The 27,143-nt window shown below is 44.8% G+C and overlaps 1 protein-coding gene across 1 annotated transcript in view; it reads right to left on the reverse strand.

The window, feature by feature from the left end:
- Window positions 1-683: 683 nt before the first annotated feature.
- Window positions 684-27,143, reverse strand: part of foxo3b (forkhead box O3b) — a 45,803-nt gene continuing 19,343 nt past the window's right edge. The window contains exons 2-3 of the mRNA XM_036549218.1: window positions 3,763-5,239; window positions 684-1,721 (exon numbers count right to left, since the gene is read on the reverse strand). Coding sequence (XP_036405111.1) covers window positions 3,785-5,239 — 1,455 coding nt within the window. The 3' untranslated portion in view covers window positions 684-1,721; window positions 3,763-3,784. The remainder of the gene's footprint in view (window positions 1,722-3,762; window positions 5,240-27,143) is intronic.

Below are 27,143 nucleotides of genomic sequence, written 5' to 3' on the forward strand. Positions count from 1 at the left end.
ATTACATGAATATATGTGGAAGGACAATGTATTGTAATGTTATATTTATATGTATGTGTACATATATATATTATATATATATATATATAAAATATAATATAATATAATGCTCACATACAATGTATCAGTTTTTATGTGTAAATACATGTATGCATATCTGCACTACATAGAAGTGTCCTAAAATTAATAACAAAAGTGGAACTAGTGAAACATGGAGTAACAAGCTTAGCACTTCCACACATGCCCAAGTTGTGAAAATGGACAAAGGAAGAATCCCACATCAAATCGCAGAACATATGAGCTGATTATGTTCTCTACTGCTAGACTTCCACCTTCAAATGCCGTATCATTTAAAGGGAGAAAAAAAGCCAAATTTTACGACCATGAAATGAAGTCCATCTCTGATGTTACCTTAGCTCTTCACACCCTGAGCGATGGTTCAATTGCATATATGAAAGTCCCTCATGTCCACCACCGGCAACAGAGTTAAACTCATTTCCCTGTTTTTTTGTGTGTGTGATTTTTGTTTGTTGTTTTTTTTTTTTTGGCTGCCAGCATCTCCTACATGTTCAAGTAATTTGGCAATATACAAGATAGCTTATCGTTTTTTTTTTTTTTCAATAGAACAGCTTCCAGGTGGCTACCCACCAGCAATGCTGTCATATATCTCATAACTATTTCTATTTTTTTTTTTTTTTTTTTTTTAATCATGACTACTTCTCTGTTAACTGGAAAACGCAAAGCCTGTGGGGACAGACTGAACACTGTTTATTTAGCACCCGTTATGGTGTAGAAATGTACACAATGCTAAAACATATTTTGGCTACATATACTGAACTCCCAATAAGCCCTGCAAAGAAGCTGTCCCCTTTCATACCACTTCATATTTACCACACAGAACCTTGAGTTTTTTTGTTTTACATTTACATACACAAACATTACAATCTCTCCTATAATCTTTAGCTTGGATTATGCATTATTTAGGGGATAATATGATGTAAATGGGGGTATTTGGGGGGTGGGGCTAAAAACAAAAATCAGACTAATAAAACAAACTAACAGTAAATTTAAGTGCACCATATTCCAAAATGAAGTTCTCTACTTCTTGATGGTTCTTGCTTCGAAACTGAGGTTTCCATTTGCCATTCCAGATTTGTTTCTTTCTCCATGTTCATTGAACCAATACTTAAAGAAATGGGGGCAGTAAAGCATTGGGGGGGAAAAAAACAGATTAAAATATGAAACAGTGATGACTAACAGAGACATTAAACATTAAAAGAATGGAGAAAAAGAGGAAGATATTCAAATGAAAACATCCCAGAAACCACTGTATTAGATAACACCACATCACTTTTTTCTTTTTTTTTTACAGAAACTACTGTACTGTAAAAGGCTACACAATACTCGCAAGTTCATTTTTTTTCTTCTTAAAAAAAAAAAAAAACTTTCCAATATCTATGCATGGTTTATTACAGGTTATTTTTGAAAACAAGATTGCATAATATTAAAATAAGTTCACTTAATTTCTTTTTTGTTTGTTTGTAGGGAACTTCATGAAAGCTGAAGCAAGCGTCTTCTTGAATTGGTGTCTGTCTGTTTTGTGGGAATGATGGTAGGACTTTTGGGAAGTTGTGTTCTGTAAACGGACTGTTGTCCACATATCGTGCTGACAGCTGGTTTGGCAAAGGATATTGAGGTGGGTCTTGCATCACAGTAAGAATCTGAAAGTGAGAAACAAGACAAAACAAATCAATTTGGGGGTCTTTTTCACTGTACTACCAGACCAGAGTAATGTCACACCATATAGACTGGAGACTGCTGACCACAGAGAGGTGTTTGTGTCCCTTCCTGATCAGGAGTTCCAGGTCACCATTTACAGAACTGGTGAAAGAACTTTAGGTCAAACAATACCGGCACATAAGTTACTAATGTTGGATATGGAGCATCCACCATCTTTGTTAACAGATACATTATCTTTCACAGAATATTAGGTGCTGATTGCCCCACATTGCTCAAACTGGCACAAGGAAGTATAATTACATGCAAGATTACACGTGGTCAGACCTGCCTGCATGCCCTTTTGAAGCACACTTCACACCTCCACCATGATGCTGTAACACAATCTGACAGATGCAGTATTCTCTTTTGGGCATATACTGCATCTGTGGTCTCTGTCCTGAATATGTGTAATACATTGGCATGGAATATGTGTAATACATTGGTATGGAAATTGGCAGAAAGATGACATGAGTAATGGTAATGACATGCAAATGACCATACGGCTGTGTTAACCCAGGGAACACTTAAGACCAGAGGTTACAAAGCGTCGGCTTGGATTTTTAAGAGTACACACACTAAAAGGCATAAATTAGCTAATAGAAAAAAGTGTGGCCATTTTCTGTCAGAACTAACATTAAAATCTATGCTATGTATCTGACATCAAATAACATCTGATACTATCCACTGTATATGTCTACTTAAACCCTTTGTCCATTCCTGTCAGAGGTGACACTGCTACACATTAGAACATCATCACTGTGAGAATGTTTATCCTTCAGCTTGTTGACCTTTGCCCCAGGAAGGACACATGTTTGTTTTGTGGGATGGACAGCCCCCAGCAGTTTTTAACTTTGGCCCGCTCATCTCTGTTACTGCCAGTCCTCCAACTGCCCACTGTTGGTGTGGGTGGTTGTTGTCAAAACTCCACCAAACTCCAAGGCCTATTTTTGCATTGGCATCAGGTCAAGTGAACAGAGCTTTTTTTTTTCTCAATCTCAATTTGAGAGCACTCAGTACAATGTAAATCTGCATGAACAACATCCTTCCATACCTTTAGTGAAATGACATTTGTTACATCAAGATGACCTGCATGTACATTACTGATATCACAGGAATATATAAGCTGACCATAGATTTTCTACCTGTAATGGATTTTACACAGTGCTAATGAGACTGAACTCTAGAGCCCACTTCTATCATACACATTCAGACAATCAGTTGATAGAGCTGTCCTTGCAGCGAGAAAATTGTTTTGTATTTGTGACTGACAATGTAGCTTTGTTCAGAACAATCTTTAAAATTTAAACTGTAGTTGTAAAAAAAAAAATCACAATTTTTTTCAGAAATGTCCTTGATTAGACACTGTTTAAGCTTAATGTTAAATCATTGCACTAAAGACAAGATGCCTTCTGTACAGCTCCTTGTTAAAGCTTTGACATCATCACACTGGCTTGTGGTGTGTGTGGTGAGTTCCAACAGCTGCATAGCCTGACGTGAGATACAGCCTCAAATAGTGGTCTGTGGGTGTGAAGTACACCTGTGAGGTCAACGCGTCTGGAGGCCCATATGGAAGGTAACCTTGCCAAAGGTGTGTCTTTGCTGTGGGCCAAATGGTATTCCCTATTTAACACTTATTTTTATGTGGCTCATTACTGTCAGTTTCTTTCCGTATGTGTGCATCCATTTGTTTTTCCAATGTTCCTTCTGACAAAGTGAACCACACTATAAAACATCACACCTTTCATTTGCCATAGGTTTAATCAATACTTGTAGTTAAAGTATCATAACTGTATCCTCTATGAGGTATACACTGTGCTAAAAAAGTGGAAAACCAACACTTCATGAGAGTCATGAAGCAGTCTTTGCTTGGCTTCAGGTAAAGGGTAATGTTCTGATCCTCTTTCCATGTGTTACATTTCTTGATGGTTTGCCCAGCCCTTGGGTTTTTGCACCTGAGAAAAAACTGGAAGGCTGTGAGCTCACCTGCTTTGCCCATTGGTGGTCCTCAGCCTGGGACCCAGCTCTGGGAGGTCTGTTTAGTGTTAGTGAAGCTCCCCACGTTGAGGTTGACCACATTCTGAGCTGAGATGAGGGAGTCAAAGTTGAAGTCCAAGCCATCGGCGTCCATCAGTTCATTGCGGATGATGGAGTCCATGTCGCACTCCAGGCTGCCGTTGAACATGTCCAGGTCCAGGTCGCTGGGGAACTTGTCCTGGCTCATGGGTGGGAGGCAAATTCCACTCCCGTTGAGGCTCGAGTACAAGGAAGTGTCAGAGGAGCCTACTTGCATAGCTGAGTTTCCGCCGGGAGACTGAAGCTGGTGCTTGACGGAGACCAGGTTGTTGGTCTCGTTGGCCAAGCCTAGGGCTCCATTGATGGAGGCGGAGAGGCCGGACCGGCCCCCTGTCAGCAGGGAGTTCTGGGACTGGGCCTGGTGGTGCAGCAGGCTGCCGTGGCTGACGGGGCTGCCCTGGTTGGACTGGGCGGCGGTGAACGACATCATGGGGTCGTTGCGCAGCATGAGGTTTCGTCGGGAGTTCTGGGAGGAGACGGAGGCGCTGGCCTGCGACATGAGTGGGTCGGACTGCGTCATCATGACGTCGCTGTGGCTGTGTGTCTCTGAGCTCAGCAGGTCCTGCAGGGTCTGGTTGCCGAAGTGGGAGATGCAGGAGAAGGTGGCCTGCTTGTTCTCCTGGATGGTCTGCATGGGCGACTGCCGCAGCCCCGTGAGCGACGGCGGGCCGAAGATGGAGTTGCTGTAGCTGCCGGAGGGGGAGCCCAGCCCGCCGCCCTTGGAGCCAAAGGTAAAGCTGGAGCTCCGCTGCATGATGCCGGCTCCGCCCGCACCGCCGCTGCTTCCCCCGCTCCCCGGGGATGCCTGCTGGGACGGGGTCAGGTTGATGTTGTCCAGGAGGTCGTCCATGAGGTTGTCGGAGAGCCCGTCGTTGAGGTTCATGGTGCCGGCCATGTCGGCCAGGCGGGGCAGCTCCGTGGGGCAGGGCTTGCTGCCCGAGGGGGACAGGCTGTTCGGGCTGGAGTAGAGCATAGGGGAGAGGGGCGACTCGTCGTCGGGCACCTCGTCCAGCTCCGGGTTGGCCAGGATGGGCGAGAGGCGGCCGCTGATGGTGCTGGCGTTGGAGTTAGTGCGCGAGCGGAAGTCCGTCCAGGCATCCAGCTCGTCGCTGCTGCGGGAGGTGGGGCTGCCGGGCCACTTGGAGAGGCCCGAGGGGCTTTCGGACCCGCCCTCCTGGGCGGCCTGCAGGGCGGCCTTCTTCTTGGCGGCCCGGCCCCGGCTCTTGGCGTACTTGTTGCTGTTGTCCATGGAGACAGCCCTCCGGCGGGGGGCCTTGCCGCCCTTCCCTCCCTCAGGGTTGATCATCCACCAGGAGCTCTTTCCCGTTCCCTCGTTCTGCACGCGGATGAAGCGGCTGTGGAGGGAGAGGTTGTGCCGGATGGAGTTCTGCAGAAGGACACAAAAGAAGAAAGAAAAAGGGGGCGTTACATCTTCCACCTCCTTCCACCCACAGAGACAACCAGGCGAGAATGCACTGGGGGCACGGAACCAAACCAGAGGCGTAACGCAATGCAGACTTGCAAATTCACATTTGTAACTGCAAACTTTTTTGGTTTTGTGACCCACTATTGGTCATTACCCCCCTACTTCTGAAATATGAAGTTTTCCTATTTTACCAGCTTCCTATTTTTATAAAGACTTTATGTCCTGTACAAAGTAACTAACTAACCAAAATGACCAGGCTTATGAGGCTTCAGCCTATAAGTGCACAGTTGGAATATGAATCCATCCATTAATGTATAATGTGTGACCATTTCTCTTGTGCAACCAAAACATTTAGCATGAACTCTGAAAACAACACATTTAGATAGGTGTAGCATTTTAAATCTTCTCGCATATTACTCTAGGAGACTTCAGACTGCTGTTGCAGCACAAGCACAAGAATGGAATGTACCGCTTGTACCACTTCTATTAAAGAGCAAACATTCCTTCAACAGATGAATTGAGTCTGGATTAGAAAAGGAAACGCAAAGTTGTTAAAAAAGAGTATTTATGAGCAGCGCGATGTAATCTGCGCACTAACATTTTGGCTGTAACACTCGAGGCCACTGGCAGAGGTTGTCAAGAGCACTTCCAAAGTCTGAATCAGAGAGAGCCGCGTGAAAGCTGAGTACAATTTTGTTGTTGTTGTTGAGGTAGTTCTTGGGAGTTGTTGAGGAAAAAAAGAAGGCCCCTAATTAAATTCTTTCCTTGTGAGGCTTCTGTAAATATATGCCTTTGGCAAAATAGCTGCAACAAGATACTGTACTTCATGTCCACTGAAATTTTGAAGGTTGGTTTATTTTTTACTGAAAAATCACCAGTTCCATTGTTTGTGGGCTACACTGGCACAGACACCCAGTCTAAATTTTTAGGAAAAAAAAGTTCACACATATCAGAGTTTACCAATAGATTTAATGTCTTTGTAACAAGAACAACAGCTAATCAGTTCTAAGTTACATTTATCAACATAGAGAGCTCTACTTCATAAATAGCTGGATTCACTCCATGACCCATCATTATTTCAGTTTTGATTTCTCTCACACACACTGGATTTTTTTTTTTTTTTTAAGTTGAACCAGCTATCTCCCATTGAACTGTTCTAAGATAACAGATTAAGTAAATAGGCACTTAGAGCTGAGACACCAGTTTCATATTTTTGGTTTCCATATGTAGTATAAATCAATCTCTCTGGTAAAATGAACACTGCACTTGAGAATTGAATAGAGCTTTCAATAATTCAGTTCTGCAGAATAAAGACTTGAAGAATCGCCCCTTATTTCTAACAACTATAGCTCTCCATCTCCACAGAAATGACGTTGTGCAAGTGGGTCCATCTGTCTACCAGAACTGTCATCTTCAGATGCCCCAGTTAACTACGTATTGGAATGGAGAGCAGCCTAGCAACTGATGCCATTTAGCTGGATGTGAAGTCACTCGCTTGTGGTCCATTTCGCTCCTACCACTCAGGGCAAGCGTTTAGAGTTGTCTCCCGTTACCTCGACTAATAAAAAAGGGAATCATTTGTTTCTGAGCACAGCTGCATTTTCTCTGATAATTTTATCATCCTCCGCTAGGCATGTAGGCTCGTTTCTGGTGGTTCCGCTGATTGCGGAGCTGTTCTTGACCTGAGCCGTGAGCTGCCCACGGCTTACCGCCCCAGCACAAACCGTGCCGCTCTCTGTACGTTCTGTACCCGGTGTGAGGGGCAGAGCTATGTGTGAACTTCATGTCTTTACAACATGTGGATTATGTCACATGCAACACCCGAACCTGAAACCTAATATTGGGCAGAATTCAATACCACTACAGGAGGAACATGTTACTGATAACTGTGTAAAAAAAAAAAAAAAAAAAAAAAAAAAAAAAACACAAAAGGACTGATCCCAGAACAGTCGCTCTCGTGTAGGTCTCATTTGTTTTGCCATATATACGTGAAGACTGAGGATGGAAGCTGGGCCATGATGTTGAATGGCTCATACTTTCATGTATGTTTATTTTGACTCCTGTGCAGGGAAGGAGGCTGAAATACAGGTATAACCCCTACCCTGGACCCCATTCCATCTCAGGCCCCTCACCCTGACCCATGCACACACCGTTGTCACACAGTGCCAGCCATAGTGGCAGATTTTTGTAGTTAGAGTAGACTGGTGTACAGAAGTGTATGATGGAAATATCTCCTATCTTAAGACTGTCTACTGATGAGAAATCACTGATGGTGTACATACAGCATGAAAACAGATTCAGCTTCAATTTCAGACAAGGAAACGGTGAACAAAGCTCATGACATACATACATACATGCATGCATGCACAAATTTGACCAATGCCACATTTGAAGATTTCGAAGTTGTTTATGATCCTGCACTTCTCTGCCTATCTCATTTTGGCGTTCTGATCAGTCATCACCTCATACTGCGTCATTTTCAAACAAGAGGAAACGACCTGAGAAACACGATACGGTTTCCGAAATAAGTCCAGGCAGAGGAACCTGTGCTGCCAGGCTGCTTGCTGTTAGCTCAGACGCACCCTTCGGAGACTCGGCAAATCCCGTGACCTTGAGTGCATGTGTATGTTATGAGCTATAATGAAGAGAGATGTCAAGGAAACCACTGTTTACATAAGCTTACATCTCACGGGGAATGACGTAAGGTATTTTATGGATGGTTCTGACAAACAGACCTTGAAAACACACTTAAGTGATCCCAGCTGCTGTTGCTTTTAAAAAGGAAAGAAATTCTAATACTAAAAGGACTCAATGGACAGGTGAGACCCATGTATTGCTAAATGTAACTCAGAACAGGGATGCCCACAGCTATGACATGCAATGATTGGGATTACGAAATTAAATGCTAAGAGAATCCCTATAATGATTGACTCATCGCTCATCACAATTTTCCTGTAGAGTGTGGTGTGTGTGCCTGCGCAAGTGATCTGTGTGCATGTGAAAAAGGTCCCAGCATGCATTGCGTGCGGAGCCTATTTACCGCACTTGCTTCTCTTGGGCTATTCCCAAGTCCATTAAGAAAAACAGCTCACTGAGCCAGGAGCTCTGATTCATAAACTCTCTTTTCTCTGTACTGCGGCCCAACCTCTGCAAGGTTTCCAACGTTTGCTTTTTTTTCTCCGGGATGACAAAATTGTTGTTATTCTCTGCCTGGCCTGTAGCTAACGTGTAACTGACAGATCCTTGAGCCTATTTGGTTCTTTTCTTTTTTTTTTTTTTGCTTTTTTTGCTTATTGCTCTCCACCTCGGCTGCGACAGACTCCAAACATGCTTCACCTCGCAAGCTCTCTGTCCATTAACGGAGACACCAGCTGCAAGGAGCTGAGCGGGAAGACAGAGCTCTTTTTGTCTGACAGCAACATGTGGTAACAATTTATCACTGTCAGCAGGGCTACTCGGAATCCACTGACTTTCTTTTGCTTTCCTTTTTTTTTTGTGGGGGGGTGGGGGTGGGGGGGGCTGTTGGTGTCAGGGCGGGGCAAGGGGGGGATTGAGTAACTGGAGGCCTTAGTCTTTGGCCTCTGAGTTTGGCAAGACAAGCAGCAGCTGCCTCTATCAGCCACCATCCTTGTCAGAAAAAAATATCTTTGGGCAGAAGGGCTCGGCTCTCCCTTTTCCAGAGCTGACACCTCCCACCTGGGCCCTGGACCAATCAAGGGAACAGACCTCCCCTATAATCTCCTGGGGATCTTCCCATTTAGAGGGACCCCAGGAAAAAAAAGGAAACTGCTCAATGCCAGCATGGGGTTTCAATTAACAACACCATTGGACTGTAGCAAGATGTGAAACTAGCGGTCCATTGAGAAAAGTTCACTTCAAATGTGAGGTTTTTTTTTTTTATATATACATCAGTGGATGACAGGCTGTGAATTCATGGTTGTTCATTTGGATCAATACTCAGCCATTTCATCAACATGTAGATTCACTCAGAGGTCAAGAGCTCTAGTATTTTCACTGACCCAGTTTAGTTTCACACTGATCAATGGCTATGAGAGGAGCCCTTGACCACAATGGGGAAAAAACCTCTCCTTAGAAAGGAGTTACTGTGGCTAGGAGTGCCCCTGCACCTCCTACCTTGACCTGCACACTGCCCTTTGTGTAACATCTGTGTAAACCAGCCTGATGCCGTGGGGGAATCCTCACACCACAGAGACCTGAAAGAGCCCCCTGGTTACGCAACTGTAAACACACAGAGCCCCTCTCACCCAGGGACAAGTGGCCCATGTGGAGGACGAGGAGACTGCTGACGGGATGCTCATTTTGCCGCTTCAGAGTCAAATGAATTCTGTTCCACCTTCAGGCAAGACTTTTCACATTACATGAACCAGAGAACTGGAGAGAGAAACCACCAGTCTAATTACTCATAGCAATAGGTTCACTGGCCAAGCAAAAAGATGAAAAGAAAAAGTTTGCAGCAACAAAAATTTAGGAAATACTTTTTTATTGCCTTTTTTTTGCAAAGAGCAGAGGGGAAATTTCATAGGGGATTCTCAACTGGTGTTTGACATGCTGCAGCAGACTCTAAACTCGGGTGGTCATGAAAAGCTGTTGGAATTGAGGTTTGTTGCATTCAAGACCAATGAGGTGTGACATCGCACCAACAGATAACGACCTTGGTTAAGTTAACCGCCCGACTTTCTGCGGGACTTTAAGAGACGTGCTGATGAGTGTCAGACCCGCAGCGTTACTTCACCAGCTGAAAAAATTGCCAGCCAGTCTTGATAGAACAAACAGCTGCACTCCCAGTTATCAGTGTTAGATAAGACCCGCCAGAGTGCCTGACTGTTAGACTGACTCACTGCAGCCTATTTCAGATGGAAAAATACAAGTCTCTCAGCAGGGCTGCCAACAGTCCTATGGGAAAAGACACCAGTGATACCTCAGCTTTGGTTGCTCTCAGGAAAACGCGCTTACTTACAACAGGGGCTCAGTGTTCTGCAAGTACTACAGACAAAGAGCAGTAGAAATAACATGGATGATCTCAGCACTTTGAGGCCCTCACACACAAATGCTCCGCTCAGTTTTACATCCACAGTACACCAAAGGCATTGCTGGACCGTCAAGGTATAGTTACTGTTTGCAAATTCTACATGCCTAGAACACGTCAACTGGAGACCCGGGAAGAGGGCTGATGACAAGAAACAGTTGTCAAGTTTTATCAGGCTGAGTTTTACAGTCCAAAAAAAGTTAATGTTTACCCCACAAAGCAGACGTTGGGTGAACGATTACCACAGACAGTATTAAAAAAAAAAAAAAAAATGCTGGACACAGTGCAGACGTGTATGCAGAGAGCGACACTGTCACCACGTTAGCTGGGGGGGTTTATAAATAAACCACGCAGAGGCAGTGATATGGCGGAGGAGAAGTTATTTTTACAATGACCCTACTCACTCGCCTCATTCCCAGCTGTTGTGAGTTTTGGAGTGCGCGAGAGAACATTCCATTCCCTGCAACCGAAAGTGCCTTTCCGGCCCTGCGCTCAGCGTCTCCGTGCCGTCCCCTGCGGGGCCGGAGCAGCCAATGGCCTTTCCCTTTCTCCAGGCCCGCGTCCCCTCAGCCACCACGTCCCACCGCAGGAACACGACTCTTGGCTGCCGCGTTCCAGCGTCACCAGTAGCCAATTGCTCACTGGAAGCCTCAATGCTATGCACGCACACACGCACGCACACGCACGCACCGAGCCAGGAGATGCTGACAGCTGCTGAGAGCAGGTCATTGCCATCTGAAAGGCCTCCTTGTTTACCCTAATGCTCCCAAACGAAGAATGAGCAAGAGCCATTATCCCATCCATCCCATTAAGACCAGAAGCCTTTCGTTCCCGCTGCAGAGGGCCTGCAATGTGGGTCAGAACGCCTTACGCTGGCTCACCTCATCTATTGGATTAGGCCGAATGTCTGGTGACACGCCGAGCGATGGGAAGAATCTGTTTAACGCTACACAACTCGGTAATGGGGTTTACCTCCGGCACTTTCACTGAACTTCAGAGGTGTGCCGCCGCCACTGAAGGTATTCGCGCAACATGTGACACGTTTCCATGTGCACGCTGCGCGCACCCCCCCCCCCAACCCCCTCCCCCCCCGGACGTGCAGCAGCCCATTCAAAAAGCTACGCGGCGTGACTTGAGACTGTGTGCGTTTCCCTCTCCGTGAACAGCACACAGAGTACAGGACATTCAAACCGTTTTATCACGGGACGCTGTACGGAACGTCCAAGCTCCGTGCGCAGCCAGTAAATACAGCTCCTGGAAAGAATCCCGTTCTTCCTCACAAGAGCAGTTGCATATTCCACAGATTCACATTCATTAAACAACATTTTAGTATTTCCAAAGGTTTAACTCTCTGTAGGCTTAAATGCTTAAAGGCTGGAAGCCACCCCCCCCAATGCTGGCCACCACTCATTTCTCACACAATGCTCATGTGGCTCAGGCCTGCATGTGCACACAGTCTCCTAAATCTCTGGGCAAACATTAATTAACAGGACTATGTGGCAGTGAGTTCTGTGGGATCCCAGGATCACCAGCTGGGCACATCCCGAATTATTCAGTCGTCGTTCTGCCGCTCTCATGTGCAATTTGTGTGTTGTGTGGATATGAATTTCTAGACATGAATTTTTCCTCTTATGTGTTCACCTTGTTAGGTTATTTGCGGGCTGAAAGGTGTGCTGAGGAAGAGCGTTCAGAAATGGCGGCATTCCCGCGCCGCGCAGCTCGCTCTACGCGCTGCCGAGTGTAACACAAAAGCAATGGCAGTGACCTACATTCCATCACATCAAATATTAATTTCACACTCAGGGGTGGATTTATCAAAACCTTCGCCCGTGGCTCGCGAGTGGCAGAGAGGGTTCCTCAATCGTCAGGGGGTTCGCTTCTCTGTTGCTCTGTGTCCTGGCTTTGTGCAGCGCTAATGGGCCCTGCTGACTCGGGCTGCAATTCGGCTGAAATCGTCGCCATCATTCACCTAACCTAACCTGACTTCAAGCAGATGCCTCCCCTGTCACTGTGTTTTTCCCCTAAACACGGAGAGCCAGTTTTTAAAATGTGGTCACCAGCGACTACAGAAAAGAGATGCACAAAAAAAGCTTTTATAAGATGTACAGTTCTAATTAAAGACAGAAGAAAGCCTCACCATTATTTACACTGTGCTGTATTCATGAAAAATAGAACAATTAGAAAAGCAGTCACTATAATGCACAATAAGCTTTCTCGTTATTATAAGAGGTAGATCCATGATTTTAAATATATTTACATAATTAAGGGCTTATATATTTTATCCTTGCACACAGCTGTTCAAGAAAGGAACAACTGTCAATTCTATCCAAGCTGGATAACCATAATTCAATATTTTCGGTAATTGTCAGAATTTGTTGCCGTACTGTCATTTGTGGGGAATAAAGGGACTAGATCTTTCTGAGGACACCTACAAGAACAGTAACAGAACAACAGAGCACAAAAACCCAATTTATAAAGGATCACAAAATGATGTCAAATCATTGTCAAAGAAACATGAGTGTGCCGTCAATCAGAGAAGGCTGCTCGCCTAGCCTGACAGAGTAGCTAAAGGCACATTCACTTTTATCCATTTTTTACACCAATGTACTTAAATAATGAAATAATACACACATTATTAATTGTAAATTTATGTTTAGAATAATATAAATATATTTATATCTCCTAATATAAATTAAAAAATCTATATTATTTGCCCTACTCTGCATTTGCCCCAAAGCCCTAAAATTTCAACTGTTTGACATACTAGAAGAACACACACGCACACACGCGCACACACACACACACACACACACACACACACACACACACACACACACACAAAACTTACACAAGGGTGCGTAAAGGACAGGCCTCTGAACAATGGATCTAAACCCGGACAGCACAATGGAGCCAGTGTCTGTAGTGCCCCGTGTAATGAGCTGGCGGGCACTTGGCAGATGTGGGCTGAGGAATCTTGTGTTGTGGCTGTGTCGTTTTTTGGGAGAAATGCGCGCTACGGTCCTGCTGCCATCCCCTCTGCAGTGTAACACTGCTCGAACCCGAGTGTGGGGAGAGCTGGAGACATTGCGCCAGGTCCTGAGGCTATGCATCTTGAGGTCAAACCGAGTTTAACCCAAGATAAAAGCTGTTCACAAATAAAAAGTAATAAACTTCCAAAAGAGCGCAGTGAGAGATGCCGACTCCTCCCAAAAGCAGCTGGAGGATTTGAAGTCAGAATTAATAAAGATTATTTATTTAGAAGAAGCACGAAGTCACTGATTGCTGACCAGGAGTTCACTGCTATTTGGACGTGCGCAGGAGTGCACATACAGTTACAATACATGCTGGCTGTCTGGACAACATCAGCTAATGGGGAAAAAAAACTGCAGGTGACACATAGCATTCCCCTGGTTAAGTAAATGTTTTTGTAGGTGTTATTTTTTAGATTGGATTAGTTCCACTCCATCGGCTAGTGTTGCGTGACTGCTTCAGAGGGACAACATAAGTGACATGGGCAGTTCAACCTCAGAGAAGTCAGAGAGTGGGCACTATGCCACAGTTCAAACAAGCAATGACAAGGCAAACAGATTCTCAGGTATGTGGAATGAGAATCGGTGACAAAAACACATGTAAGTACAACAGAGGGCTAAAATACAGGTGTATTTTACACTTTATAAAATGCACTAATAACTAATAACCAGCTCCAAAGTATGTATGGTTTCACAGAGAGAGAATTAAAAATACACTCTTGAAGTCACAGACCATACCTGCTCTTTTTGGCTCTAAAAATTAGAAATGTTTGGGGATATTCTCACTTTTGCCTAAAAAAAAAAAAGACTGGTAAAGGTACTAAATTACTCTATGGTTTTCACATTATTAATTGTCCACTAATCATTGGTTTTGATCTGACTTAAGAAGAGCCGGGATCCACCATTTCCTATAATTCCTTCTGCAGTACGGCCTCGTGTGTCAGTGTTCTGCTTCAACTGTGATTGATGGCAGCTTGAGATGCCACATCTGGTTTTGAAAACACAAGCCGATAATGCCAAGGTGAATAATACGGGCAGTGCTTTATGAATGAGAAGGTAGTGTTTTTATTACCCAAACCATGGGTGGTGTGTTTAGCCAAAGCAGAGGTTTACTGCCACTGTAAACGCCCGTTACCATGGGCCATGCATGTGTGTGTGCATGTTTGTGCCACATTTATGTATCAGTGTCGGTTCTCTGATCCACTTGGCCAACATCCCCCACCCTCCCCCCTCACTGCCCCCCTCTCCCGCCTCGGTCTGAATATTTACGACCAGTGGGCTGACATTTGTCCCTGGCCTTGTTCGTCACCCACACACCACCATGTGCATACCTACGGTCTGGGGACAAACAAATTGCTTCACCGAGCTGGAGACCCAGCCAATGAGGCACTAGTGTCCACAGCACAAGACAAAAGATGTATTCAGGACACAATGTCCTGGGTGGGCACTCCCAGAGAGTCGGAGAAACAGAGAGAGAAAAACAGGGGCAAAGAAAGGGGACCAGGCTGGGTGAAAAGATAAACAGATCTGTCTTTCCCAGGAAAACCACCAACTTTCTCAATGGCCTTCATTTCTACGCTACCTTAGAGAGCCTGCACAATGCATACATATGCACTGTGAGAAACAGACATGCCACCAGGATTTTTGTACTTTACAACACTGTGAAAGAGAACCTTCATGTTTCCCCCAAAATGGTCAGTTTGTTCAGCTATCACTTTGTTAAATGGAAAGCCAACAATGCTTAAACATTTTCAACCTTGTCAATAACTGAGCTCCTTTCACACCAGCTGCATCTGAACAGGTTAAATATTTAATTGTTAATCGGCTTTGCCTAATTGTGTGTGTGTTTGTGCGCGTGTGTGTTGGGGGGATGTTTAATTGAACAAAACCAGCCATTGGTTAACAAGTCTCACCTGCCTAATTGGGAGCATATTAAATAGAGGTGTGTGGCTGGAGGCTCACTTTTCAGCTGTGTACTCAGGCTGTGTCTTTTGTTTGTTGGATTTTAGAAATAATTGTTTTTGTGAGAAGTGTTGGCCAGCTTCTCCACATGCACATTCCAGATCATTTAGCGCTGATCATTTAGAACTTAAAACTTCAAAAAAATGATACGCTCTCCTGTTTTTCCAATATATCAGAAATGCTTTGAACAAAGGTTACAGAACCTTGGCCATCAGACTCTTGTAAAAGCTTTCAAACACATAATTAATATAATGTAGTAATTATCAATGATTATCCAGCATAAAAAAAAAAATCAAACAACTTTAGAACATCCCCACTGTCTCACCCCCACCTAAAAAAAGAACCTCCAAGTTAAAAGTGAAGGTTGCTTTGTTTTGAAAAGGCCCATTCCCTGACCTTCCTGATCGCTGCTGGAACATGAGAGGATTGCTCATTGTTATGTCATAAACCCTGATTTATTTGTGTCCTGGAGAAACACACTGGGGTGTCAGCAGAGGCTGGTCTCTTTAATCCATTGTTTCCACAACAGTCTCTCTTCACCCTCAGCCTGTTGGCAGGGGGAGCCTCCCTTGCAAAAAAAAAAAGGCAAGCATTCCCACAGCGTTGCTGCCACACTAGCAAACTTACAACTTTGCCACAGTCTCACAAAATTTGCTCCAAGAACGTTTTGTTCTGGCTGGGCAGCACGTCCACCCAGAGTAGCGCTGCCCGACGCCCCTGTGCAACTTCACAACTCACCTACATAGTGCACAATATCACCACGCTGACGCAATATCTCAAACAGAGATTACCCCTTACATAACAAACTTCTTTGATTTCTTTTTTGATGCATTTCCAAGTAAACTTACTTTGCAAGACCGGCATCTTCATGTAACATGGTAGTGGAAGAATCCCCCCCCCCCTCCTTGGAGAGCTGCAATCAATCATCCTGTCAAAAGCAGGAATTTGAGAGTGACCAACTGTATCTGGGTAAAGCCGCATATCTGCAGTACCCATGAGCACTTTCCCTGAAGGGGCCACAACGCAAAGACTACTCTCAGTACCTGCACTGATAAAACCAGCTTTAAGTTTGAAATGTACAGCAGTTTATCTTTCACAGTAACTTAACCAATTCTGGTCACGGCATCCCCTTCCCCCCCCCCCCAACTCCCGACTCCTGTGTTCGTTGAGAGAATCTGCATGGGACAGGTGTGTGCTCTCCTTTATGGGATGGGTAACCAGATTTAGACGTACAGCAAAGTTGCCATAGTTCTGCTTTTAATTTTTGGCTCTTGGACATACTGACGTACTCGCTGCAAACCTATACCCACATATATACATGGTCACTGGGAGTGCAGAAACTGTTACTGTTACTGTTAATACGATTCAAGAAGTAGCAATATGTGAAAACCCATAAATTGACAGTGCAGTAAAAAGGCAGCTGCCCTGGTTGAGTCTTGGTGGTAATCATTAGCTGGATCAGAAGAGGAGGAGAAACAAGATGTCTGAAGCAGGAGTACGTGACCTGCCCAACACCTGAACATCATCACCATCTGAACGCAAAGTACTCTCTCTCTGAACAAAGAACAAAGACAGTGTTTACGCAGGCCCTCTGAACACTACGTCCGTCTCCCCTCACAACGTGCTAGCACACACCCAAAATACAGTGTCGGACTATCAGCTGAACAACACAGTACAAATTTGTCCCGAACACTGTGTCTGCTTCTGCGTAGCCCCCTCACCCCCCAACACACACTTCCCTAGTCAAAACAACAGCTGAACGGACTGGACAAGTGATTATTGTAATCACCTAAATGCTGATTTCACAGAATTCTTACCCTAAGCTTGCTGATACAAGTGCTTTATCTTATTGTGTGAGTATGGAAATAGACCCACAATCTTGGCTGGGGAAAAAAAAATCCATCTGTTCCTTCATGGTTACAGCCTGACTTAACCCTCTTGATGTTCCTAAACACATGATCCTCACCAATCCAATGAATGTAACTGCTCTCTATGAGAAGCAGGAAGCACAGCCCCAGCAAGCTTAGACATTCATCAGGACTGCCTTACTCCCTGAGGGGAGGGGGGGGCAGTGCACTACTGTGTACAGCTCCAACATGGACAAATGTGTTAAGAACTGCTTCAGCAAGCAGCGTTGCGCAATTCAAAGGAGAAATATAGAGCTCTACAGTGTTTTGGCTACAGCTCCAGCCCCCCCAGTCTGCTGCTGTTTATTTACTGCGGGATGAACGCAGTCAAGCTCGTTGCCCAAATCGGACCGCGAGGCGCGGCTATGCTCCTAAGATTCCGCGAGGCGAATGTATTTTCCGGTAGGGTTACTAGTGAGGAGTTCAGAAAAGGGCAGCCGTCTCCAGACTACAGCTGAGAACTACCATGTGCAAATATGACAATCACGTTGTGCGGCTAGCTGTAAATTACCAAAACGGCATTTGAAACAGGCAGAAGACACGGAAGTCAAACGGGGTTTTCTCTCAGACAGTCAGGGCTGTGTAAAAAGAAGACTTTGGACTACTTTATTGTAATATGAATTTAGCCGCCCTGCCCCCTTGTCGCAGGAGGACGATGCATTGGACTGTGCGTTACAGCAAACTGCGGGTCCTGGTGAAGAATATACACGATGGCTGTTTGTACCGTTTCAGTCAGCGTTTACTTCCTTACATTCCTCTTAACCACAGCCAACATCTGGGATGGATTAGAAATGGGGCCCCTTCATTGAATATTTTTTTTTATTTATGACTTTAAAAATAAACTTCCAACAGAGTTCTTTAGTGTGGCAAACCTTATATGTTAATTCGGAACACAAAATTGTGGAAAAAGGGTACTCTGACAGTTAATTCTTAGGAAAGTATGGCTAAAAACTACATGTCTATATGCCACCATACACGCCTGGTGGTTAACATGCATGACTGAGCATTCCAAATGTGTCCTTTTAGCCTCAACCCCAACCTTCCTCTTCCAGCTGATGATGCAAACTGACCTTAATACTAGCCCTGTACTTCAGATTCATTTTTTTTTACATGTCTCTATTAACACTGCCACAACATGAAAAGAAGATGCATATACATTTTGAATAAATTCTGACTTCACTTCAACATGGCTTTTCCAGGTGTAACAAGAGAGGACACGATGAACAGTCATGAACCATCACCTAAAAAATTCTTCTCTTCTACAAAAAAAGGACAGTACCCAGAAAGCAGGGGTGTCTGGGAGCCTGTGTATATCCAGGTCAAAGGCATTCAAGCCACTACCCTCAGGAAGCAGAGCTGACCCCCCCTCCCCCCTCCACTACCACCACTAGCAGCTGTGCACACCTGGGGTGGATATCATAATGTAATCTTTTCTGACAACATAGCAAAACAGCTGTGTGTTCTTATTATTCTCGCTGGTCTTTTGGTGAGACGAGGAAGCGGGCGTCAGCACAAAGTGCTGGCTGTCGCACCGTATTTAAAACGAGTGCCTCTGCCCTCTGGTTAGAGCGCCCAAAGAGGAAACTCCTTGGGAAAAACTGCCAACGCAGCAAGCTTCTGCAAACTCACCTGACATTCATGCGACCCAAAATTAGGCACAGTGTCCTACCCAAACTCAAAGCCAGCGATTCTAAGAAGAGGGAAGATGACATGGAGGTTTCCACTCGTGAGTCATCTCAAACTTGTTCCCCAAGTCATTTCTTACAGTCTATGGTGCAACAGCAATGAACTTTGTGCCAAAAGACTGGAAAAAAAGACTTTGGCCACACTTTATAGGAGAATGCAATGGCCATGGTAACCATAACAGTTACTTTACATCCTTATCCAGGATAGAGAAGTCCTTACCCTAAATATTATGGTCATATTATCCATTTTTGTGAGTTTACTAATTCAGCTAAGGTTAAGTACCCCTGGCATAACAAAAACAACTTCTGTGACCCACCCATGATTTGGCTCTGAGGGAAAAGACAATCCATGCTCAGTCTTTCTTTGATGGTGGCAACAAAACAGGACTGCCATTTCTTATTAAGTGGACGTGACAGCATTCATGTGTGTGTTCGTCTGAGATACTCCTGAGGGGTACTACTGAATAGAAGTGTGAGGAAGGTAGAAATAAACTTTCAAGAAAACATACAAAAAGAAAAAAACACCTCTAACCTAAAATTGACCTAATATTGTAAATTTTATTTAGTGTTCCACCCCAGGTCAGCCTGAAACAAATGTTCATAAAGGGAATTTAAAAAAACCTAAAGAAATATAAATCCCTCCACATTCTGAGAAGAAGCTGTTGAAATGAATAGCTGCAATAACTCATTGAGGACTTCTTTTTTTTTTTCCAACCGACTCCTTTACTCAACAGCTGCCATGCAGAGAGGTGAGAACACACAGTACAGTTTCAGAAATTAAAAAAAAAAAAACACCCAGCCCAAAGAAAACAAAGAAGCAGCTATGCCGGAGAGAGGTTTAAGCGCTTAAAGGCTGCCCCGTACGCATCATGCCCTTGGCTGTGCAGGCGGACCGTCAGCTTTATTTGCTGTTCAGGAAGGACTCCTCTCCCCGAGCCAAGAGTTCCAGCAGAGTGGAGACGCGAGTTCCCCCCTCCCAGCCTGAATTTTGAACACACTGTACCCTGCCCTGTTATGAAGGCAGGGTGTGGCCCCGGCCATGCAGAGGTCAAACGGAGCCGCCAGGGAGCCGGAGGTGACAGGAGCTGTGGATCTTGGCCCGGGGCGCCGGTGTCTGCGTTACCCTTAAACCCCACCACAATTGTGAGTGGCGGTTCCAGGAAAGCTGCTGTCTGGAGCTCCCCGCGTCCCAAACAACAACACATCTCAACAGCAAACTGCAACACAAAAACCAATGCCTGTTTTTTACTTGCTGTGAGTGCACCAGCATCGAACAGCTAACATTACATTACATTACTGGCATTTTAGCAGATGCTCTTAACCCAAAAATGGGTAACATATAAAAAAAATTGTAACTCATGTAAGTTGCTCTGGTTAAGTACCTTGTCCAAGGGTACAGCAGCAGTTACCACTATGCTACACTGCTGCCCATAATGTTAACCACAGCAATCCTCTAACACCCTATTTGGGCAAAAGTAGCCTGTGCAGGTGCGCAGACAGAAAACCCCGCCAAACGCTGCCCTTCGTGCACACGGATGAGCAGGAGTCTGCTCTCACCATCAGCTATGTCTGCCGCGTCTCCGCCGTCTCGGACTCCGCTCTTCATTTTCAAGACACTTCCGTTTCATCTCTCTGGCGTGCCGAGACACTCCACAATCTCATCGCATTAGTTCCAAGCCAGTGCTTTACTCGGCCAGCCCCCGTTTCATCGCAAAACACCTACCGTGCCCGTCTGGCTGGGCAGCGCAGCAGGGGACTCCGCAGCCACTGACAAATGCAATATGACTGACGAAAGGCAAAAGCAACTTGCCTTTGAAGGAGGGTGTGGAGGAGGTTGGGGGGGGATTTGGGGGGTGGGGGGGTGGCGGGAGAAATATTTTTTTCAAATTCCACATACTGGCCTCTTAACTTGTTAACATGAAGATGCTTTATTAAATACTAAACCAAAAAAACCAAAATGGTCATGCCTGTACTCGCTTGACAACGTGGATCAACCCTTGTCGTCTGGATGGCTCCATCTTTGGAAAGCTGTTGTGGGGTTCTGGGATATGACCGAGGTGGCAGTGCACACTCGTCACCATCAAAGGGACTCGTTTTAGAAAGTTGCCATCAGACGGCTGTCACCGGCAGCCGTCTGCACATTTGCAGCCGTCCCTTTCCCTCTGGAAACGCAGTCATGTGATCCACGCTTTTTCCTCGCCGTCCTTTGTTCTGCTCAGTCTCCACCTCTGCCACAGTGAATTCAACCCACGTGTTTCGTAATGCCGCTAACATTAACATTATCACAGTGTCCACAGTGTACACTAAATATTGCCACCCTAATGGCTTTGCTTTACGCATTTCTGTTTATACAGTGGAATAAAAATCCTCCACTAAGACTGCTGAGCACAGCGCTTTGCATCTGGTCTGCTTCCATCCTGCTGCCCTACAGCGGTATCAGACTGTCCCACTGAACAAGGTTTTGGTTCTAAATTTAAACACGTGAGTTGGATGCCTTTTTCCCCCAGTATATAGATACACAATTGAGCCCATTTCAGTACACCACAGTTTGTGAAATGAATTGTGCACAATAGCACGGAAATGGTGAGTATTCTTTGGGCCCAGCCAACTGACAAAAGTTCCTGGCCTCTTTGAGATAACATATATTCTTATTTATATATTCTCCCTCATGTAAGGAGGGGAGATGGTCTCGGAAAGCCTATTTTTTACCGTCTTTATCAGGCAGACGTGCTCACCCAGATAAGAAAAAAAAAAAAAAACATTTCTCCTCTCAAAGGTGCATGGGTCTTTTTCTTCCCCCTGCCGTTTTGTATCATGGCATTCCTCTGCTTCCGTGACCTATTTTTCCACTGTTGTGAGAGGTCTGGAGGATTCCCCGGAGATACCCACAACCATTTACACATTTAAAGAGCCTGTCTGCAGCAAGCCTGCACTAATTCACAGAGCAGCAGGAGACCGCTGTAAACACTTGTGGAAAAGACCATCTCCCATTTTAAGACGAATGACTGATTTTGATCAGACTTCTTCCTTGACATACTTTTTCGTCACACAGACAGAAGAAACAAATGCCTCTTTATAAAGCAAATATGCTTTCATCTACATATGAAGTGGTCTGTATAGGTCTCAGCATTTATGTTAATACTGTCAGTGATGTCTGCTCAGATGTACAAAGGGGCAAAGGTTAACCTCATTTGAAAGCTACATTGCCAAACACCACATCCAAACATTGTCACGTTCAACATTTTGCTGTTGTAAGATACCTGGCTCTTTGGAATGTCGACCACATGCACTTAAACGGTAAATCTTAGTTCGAGTGCTTAATTTCGTGGCAATTCAGGCCAACAAGTAATTGCGGCATTGCAAAAATGTGTGTGATTTACGTGTATAGTCTGTATAGTCTCACTAATTATCTAAATATTCATCAAATACAACTATAAGAAAGATTTGCACACGTACACTTTTTCTCGTAACAATTTCTGATTTAGGCTACTTAAACCATATCTGGTTGATGTTTTGTGGTTATGGTTTACGGTAATGAATGTATGGATTATATATAAAAAAACAAATATTGTTTGGTACACAAGCCCATGTTCAAATATGTATCCAGGAATTTAAGGAAATGTCATTTCTCCATTCAGCGAAAATTATCTGCTTCTTTTGGCAGACATTTATAGACCTGCATCATTAATCAAACTGACAGCGTTCAAAAGAGCAGCAACTTACTTTGCACTCACGAACAATGAAAGGTGAGGATTCACACCTTGGCTTAACCTTCAGAATTCAAAGAAACCTGCAAGTTCAATGTGACACACCCAACAATACCACATTTAGAAGTAGCAGAGAGAAAAGACAACTCCCCTTGTTCTGTGTTCAGCCAGTCAAAAGAGTCACAGAGTCAGAAAATCAGATGGAAATACACTGGATTTGTGTGTGAGGGATCAATTTGAAATTTCTTTTAAGGGTTAATATTCCCCGCGGAGTGTTTAATCTGCAGACAACAACAATAACAACAAATGCTTCTTATTCTCACATGCGCTCAAACAAACGTTCGTAGAAAGGATTTCAGACTACGCCAGCTTCTATTTTAATATTTGCTTTCATTTTGATTGGCCTTTGAAATGTACCTTGAAAGCAGCTTGGGGCTTTACTAAAACCAAATGCCTTAAGACCATTAATCGCGTCCACATGACACCAGATAAGGTGACGTCTTTCCCGCACAAATGCTAAGTCAGCTTAATTCCACCTGCTTTCAGCACGGTGGGGACTACAGCCCCCAGAGAGAGGCTACTCTGATCAACCTGCAAGGAGGTTTAAGTCAAAACAATCCCAGATGGGCTGGTCATCGATACTGCAATCATGCTACTTCCTTAAGTGTTTTTTAATTAGTAGTAAGCAAATTTATTCATGTTCATTAATGCTATAAGCTGTTTAGGTGATGCTAATTAAACAAGCTACACTAATGTTGCTTTTGGAGATCACGTGTGCTTACGTACAATTATGTTTCAGGCTGAGGATCAGTCACAATGTTACTGGCTGTTCTGTGCCTTTATATTGTTGATCTTGTGGCTCCTGTGATATGCATTTAATGTATCTTCACATGAGGCAACAGAATGAATGAATGAATGGTGGACTGATGGATGAATGAATGGATGAATGAATAAATATACACTGTGGCAATAACACTTTAATAAACAGAAACAGAGGCTGGAACATTTGTTTTGGGGGGCAGAGTGGTGTTTCATTTGGCTCCTCTGGGCTGAAATTTAGCACTTCATATATTTTGAATCATGGTTATACATCTGTCATGAGCTAGGCTGCATTTCATTTAGGTACTCTCTGGCCAGCACACAGGGTATTGGGTCTCTCTGAGTCAAACTGTATGCTTCAAGTTCCCCCACGCATGCAGACTCCCCCGCTTGCTTAAAACCCTGCACCCTCAGTGTGAACAAATGGTGTCTGTGGAGGTGTTATCTTTCACATTCCTGAGGCCCACTGCGCCTCCATCAAATGCTAATCTCCACTTGTCACCGAGCTTTCAAAACGCATAGGCCAGTAATCACTCAAGTGGAAATGACTGGGGGAACAAACACATTTAAGCTCAACGGGAGTGCCGTCACGGAGGCTATCTGCTTACAAGTCCAAACCCACAGAACATTCAACGGATCCACCCTCTGGTGTCACCTTGATTATTAAGCGCATTCTCTCAAACTGTGTGGGCTACGTCATCACTCCGGGCTCGGACTGCCCGTGCCAATGCTGAGAACCAGGCAGTACCTGCTAGATTACAGCCGCTCTAAACATAGTGCTGACTAATCCATTCAGGACGTGCGGCCCGACACATTGCACAAGATCGTACCTTGGCAGCATCTCCAGCGGGGGAATCAATTAGGGCCATTGTGACTTCATTACATCACAGGTGGCAATCCAATCACAGCGGTCAAAGCATGGCAGAGTAGCAGAAACAAACAACAACAGCAGCAGCAGCAGCAGCAGCAGCAGCAGCCACAAAAAGACATCCAATTAAATTCAAGAGGGTTTCTGTCTGAATTGCCAAGCCCGCCCACCCGCCCCCCCACCACTCTTACACCCAGTACTGGGAATGTAAGATCCTGACTAAGAATGAGGCCTCTTAGGACAACGGCTCCATTCAAGTCTTGGGGACAAACATATAAAGTCTTCCCACCAGTGATCCCATTTGCCCCTATCATAAAGCCTGCGCTGGGGGGAAAAAAAAATTATATCTGGAGGCGAAAGCTGCATTAACCAGTGTATGGAGAAAAGCAGGGGGTCACCCCTGCATTAAGCTCTCGGTCAGACATTGTCCCTCTACTCTCATGCCATTTTGAAATGCACACTTAGCTTTGTGGCGCTCTGCTTTATTACACTGCTCCAAGGGAAGGGGCTGTCCGCACAAGGTAACAGGAGCCTCTATTGATTTCACAGATAGCTAACCCCCTCGCAGACATTTTTCATACGCAGCAATTTTAGTTATATTTCCGCTCTCTAATAATAGAGATGAATGGATGGCGGCCTGAAGCTACTACGTGACTTTCTCTCTCTGTCTCTCCCCAGTGCGTGGTTGTCACAATATGTTCGAGCCCATTTTAGGAAAAAAAGGCTCACAATAGCAGCGCTTACAGCTAATCTGCTAACTGGACTTACCTGGTCTGAATTACCCCTGTCCTATGAGGTCAGCTCAAGTGACCACTTCACCTCTGATTCTGCTCGAGTCAGTGGACTGGCGTGGTGACATCAGCTGGCTTCGAGTAACCTCTCGGCTCAAGCCAATTACCGGATTAATGGGCTTATTTTTGGGACACTACAGCGAGACTGTCTTGTGATATGGAAATAGCCTCAGCCAATGAAATGGCTTGCTGGTCAGATGAAAACCGGTCATAAATATAATGATACCTCTTACCACTTAAACTATGGATATGAGTATATTTGCTCATTCTTATGTACTGGCAGACATACAGAGGTACTGAGAATATACGGTTTACCTGTGAGTAGCTTCTCAAGTTTGTACGCTCATCACATTTTTGTCAGTGATCTAATTGTCTTTTTCCCCTCTCTTAAACAACTAAACTGTTAATAGATTAACATTCATTTAATACATTTGTCTGCATGCACTGTTGCAGACTCTCTCATGTCTCTTGCGTCGAGTTATAGCGACGGTGGACAGTGAGGGTCAATCAAAGAATTGCGAAACGTAGTCAATCAACTTATGTGTTGTATAGATGAAAGTTTGTAGTGAAGTACGCCTATTTCAGCAACCCGCCAATGGCAACTGGGCGACTAACCTCATTTATTTTATTCGCCAACATAGATTTTTACACGCATTTGACGAGTGGCGGGTGGTTAAATATTACTAAAAGAAACATACATTTACATTTGTTATACCTTAACTGTCATCAGTCTCTCTATGCATTTCCCACTTTGTAACCTTGTAATGCACCAGCATAGCCGCTTCACTGGTGTGACGAGAGCAAGGCAACTACACATGGTTCTTCTGTTTCCAACATGGCCCTAGTGCCCAAAGTCATTGTTACTAGCAGCTTAGCAGTGAACCAATGCAGCAAACAGTTGAAAATTAGAAAGTCCTACAACCTTCAACACCAGGAGCAAGCCTAGCCAGTCAGAAGAGTAAAATGAGAGGATGGAGGGAGGGCACAATGATCCATAATCTTTACGTTCAAGTCACATAACTCAGAAATCAGCCGCTACTGTGCTCTCAAACCCCCTCACCCCCTCCACCCACCTTTTGAAATGGTCTTTTCTCAGTAAGATCATGTAACAAAAGACTCGCAGTACATTGTGCAAGTGGTGCTGGAAGCAGGCCAGGGCCCTGTGCACAGTGGCTGCTGTGACTCCAACAATGTGTGGCCTATCCCGGCACACGGAGTTCATCCTCACTGCAGCCCGAGTGAGCGGCCAGGGGGCATGAACCCCCCTGCACACAATGAACCGAGAAAATCATTTGGAAATCGCCACGGACACCTGCACAACCCCCCCCCCCCACATACACACACATAAAAACGGCCACAGAGACGGGACCATTTGCCTTTCACTCCATCTGGCCCCTCCTTTTCTGTACTGTTACAGAGCCTACACACATACAAACACATGCATGCACTCATATGCACACAGAGACAGACAGTAACACACACATAGGCCTACATACATGCACAGAGACACCCTCTCACTCTCACACACCCTCTCTCTCTTTCTCTCTCACACACACACACACACACACACACACACACACACACACACACACACACAAATGCCAGATATTTTTTCATCAGAAAGCCCACTCCTATCTTGAGAGTATAGTGGCAGGGCCCTCTAGGTGCACTCTGTGCTTCACAACACAGGCAGCACAAGTCAATGCATAAAAAGCGAGCCCATTCTTTGCGGTGAATCCATTTGCCTCCTCCTGGCAAGCCTAAATCCCCCTCTCCTGTTACCGGTTGTATAAGAGCCATGACTATTCAAACTGGCAGAGGGCCCCCTCTCTCTCTGGAACACCGCACCTACTGCGGCTTTTAAAGGATGCTCTAGTGGGCAATTCAGACTGCACCATCTTTTACAGTCCAATGACCCCCCTCCACCCAAAAAACAGCACCCAGGCCCGGCCTGTTAACACACATGAATGCATGAGGGGAAAATGAGCATCTCTGACAGTGTGATTCAGATTCTGATGGAGGTAAAATGTCCCGATGTGTAAAGCTCACA

Source organism: Megalops cyprinoides, chromosome 17, assembly GCF_013368585.1.
Source record: "Megalops cyprinoides isolate fMegCyp1 chromosome 17, fMegCyp1.pri, whole genome shotgun sequence".
In the NCBI taxonomy this organism is placed as follows: Eukaryota; Metazoa; Chordata; class Actinopteri; order Elopiformes; family Megalopidae; genus Megalops; species Megalops cyprinoides.